The following is a 2,475-nucleotide window of genomic DNA, read 5'->3' on the forward strand; positions in this document are numbered from 1 at the left end:
CTTGCAATCTAATGTACCTTTTATGGATGATTCTTATAATCACTATACTTGAGTTACTTCGCTTTCTGGTGGCCTCAAAGGGGGGAATGAAGAGGGTTAAACCAAGGCCTCATACCTTTTAAAGGGTTAATAAATAGTGTTATGATAAAGTGTAAGGTCTCCTCTTCTCGGAGACCTCTGTGTGTGTATTAACACCTGTTTTGAGTGTTGTGCCCTTCAGACACTATCAGAAGGCGGAAACCGCCTACGTTCACACTCCTCCTGTCTGGGCCCCACCATGGCTCTCTGAGGTTCTGAGAATACGACTGGTTCCCTGAGAACACAAGGCTGCCGAAGGCTTGATGAAAACAGCCACCATGAGAAAGGCACGCTTACCCTTCTCCCTCTGTTGCCTCTGTACAGGATACAGTCTCTTACGACGTTTGTTTATCTCCCTTGGAAATTGGTCATTGAGCCTGTATTTGGTCCCTTTAAGCTCCTTCCTCTGCTTTTGATCAGCTCCTTTTGTTGGTAGTGTTCAAATGTTGTGATGATCGGTCGGGGACCCTTGGTCTTGACGCTCCGAGCTCCAAGTCTGTGTACTCGGTGGAAAGCCACCTTGTTTACAGTCTCTAGAGGAAGTTTCAAGGCGGATTGCATGAATTCTCTGATCGCGCCCTCTGGATTATTGGATGCGTCCTCAGGAATCCCAGAATATATTCGATGCTACGACTTTGTATGTCTAGCAGCGACTCCTTCATCACCCTGTTGTCCCTGAGTAGACTATCCATTTCAGAATCGTGGATGTTTGCCTTGGCTGTGAGTGTCTTGTTCTCTCCTTGGAGAGTGAGAATTTCACTCTGGCTAAACTCCAAACTCCCCATCAGCCCTGCTACCTCCTCACAGAACTTTTCCATTGTTGCATGGATTCCAGCCAGAGCACTAGCCTTCAACGGTAAGTAAACCGTCCGTGTAGGTAGATTAATCTGTTTTTCTTTTTTGGTCGGGTTAGAGTTCTTTTGTGAGGTAGTCGGATCTTTCCATGATGGAGTTTGTTGTTCCTCCATAGCGTAAAGCTGTTGGTACTCGTCGATTTCCCTCATGATCTCCTTAGTATCCAGGTTGGCTCTTTACTGCAACCAGTTGTTTTTCAAAAGTTTTTAACAATGCATCTTTTTACGACGAAGACCAGTGTCTGTAGTACAGCCACCTGGCACTGTTGTTCGGTTAGCAGTGTTTCCTAGCTGTTAAAAGCTAAACGTGTCCCGGAATCCACGCAAAAACAAGTTTGGTATTCTTATTTAATTAATAGCAGTTTTTGTTTTAATCAAAAATAACAAACCGGGTGTTTTCCAACATACAGTGTTCATCTACGCACTCTGATGATGTGTGACGACATTGAGGGAGGAGACGTGTGGCCCGGACAACCTGGTGTAACTGTAACGTCAGGCCAACAAATCCTCACTATCAGTAGCTGCAATTTGGCAGTGCGCCCAGAACCTTGTTTTGAGAACAAAAGATATCTCAGTTTCAAGGTCTCAGCTTAGAGAGAAGAATCCTCGTGAGGTATTGGTCTGTCACATGTTATGAACCAGTGTTGGTCGGTCACATAAATGAAACAAAATGGTAAAGATGAATTAACTTGTTATGGATGGGGGCAGTATTTTCACGGCCGGATAAAAAACGTACCCGATTTAATCTGGTTATTACTCCTGCCCAGAAACTAGAATATGCATATAATTAGTAGCTTTGGATAGAAAACACTCCAAAAGTTTCTAAAACTGTTTGAATGGTGTCTGTGAGTATAACAGAACTCAAATGGCAGGCCAAAACCTGAGAAGATTCTGTACAGGAAGTACCCTGTCTGACCATTTCTTGGCCTTCTTTGTCATCTCTATCCAAAACAAAGGATCTCTGCTGTAACGTGACATTTTCTAAGGCTCCCATAGGCTCTCAGAAGGCGCCAGAACGTTGAATGATGACTCTGCAGTCTCTGGCTGAAAAACTGTAGCGCATTTGGTAAGTGGTCGATCTGAGAACAATGAGACGGGTGCGCGCGTGCACGTGAAGAGTCCATTTTACTTTTTCAGTCTTTGAACGAAAACAACGACTCCCGGTCGGAATATTATCGCTATTTTACGAGAAAAATCGCATAAAATTGATTTTAAACAGCGTTTGACATGCTTGAAGTACGGTAATGGAATATTTTGAATTTTTTTGTCACGAACGCGTCGGGCGCGTCACCTTCGTTACCCTTCAGATAGTGTCTTGAACGCATTCGAACAAAACGCCGCTATTTTGATATAACTATGGATTATTTGGAACCAAACCAACATTTGTTGTTGAAGTAGAAGTCCTGGGAGTGCATTCTGATGAAGAACAGCAAAGGTAATCCATTTTTCTTATAGTAAATCTGAGTTTGGTGAGTTCCAAACTTGGTGGGTGTCAAAATAGCTAGCCTGTGATGGCCGGGCTATCTATTCAGAATATTGCAAA

At 43.5% G+C, this 2,475-nt stretch overlaps 1 protein-coding gene across 1 annotated transcript in view; it reads right to left on the reverse strand.

Moving 5' to 3' along the window:
- Nucleotides 1-250: 250 nt before the first annotated feature.
- Nucleotides 251-2,475, reverse strand: part of LOC123725121 (ribosomal protein S6 kinase-related protein) — a 52,581-nt gene continuing 50,356 nt past the window's right edge. The window contains exon 10 of the mRNA XM_045688920.1: nt 251-394. Coding sequence (XP_045544876.1) covers nt 251-394 — 144 coding nt within the window. The remainder of the gene's footprint in view (nt 395-2,475) is intronic.

Source organism: Salmo salar, chromosome ssa11, assembly GCF_905237065.1.
Source record: "Salmo salar chromosome ssa11, Ssal_v3.1, whole genome shotgun sequence".
NCBI classification, from domain to species: Eukaryota; Metazoa; Chordata; class Actinopteri; order Salmoniformes; family Salmonidae; genus Salmo; species Salmo salar.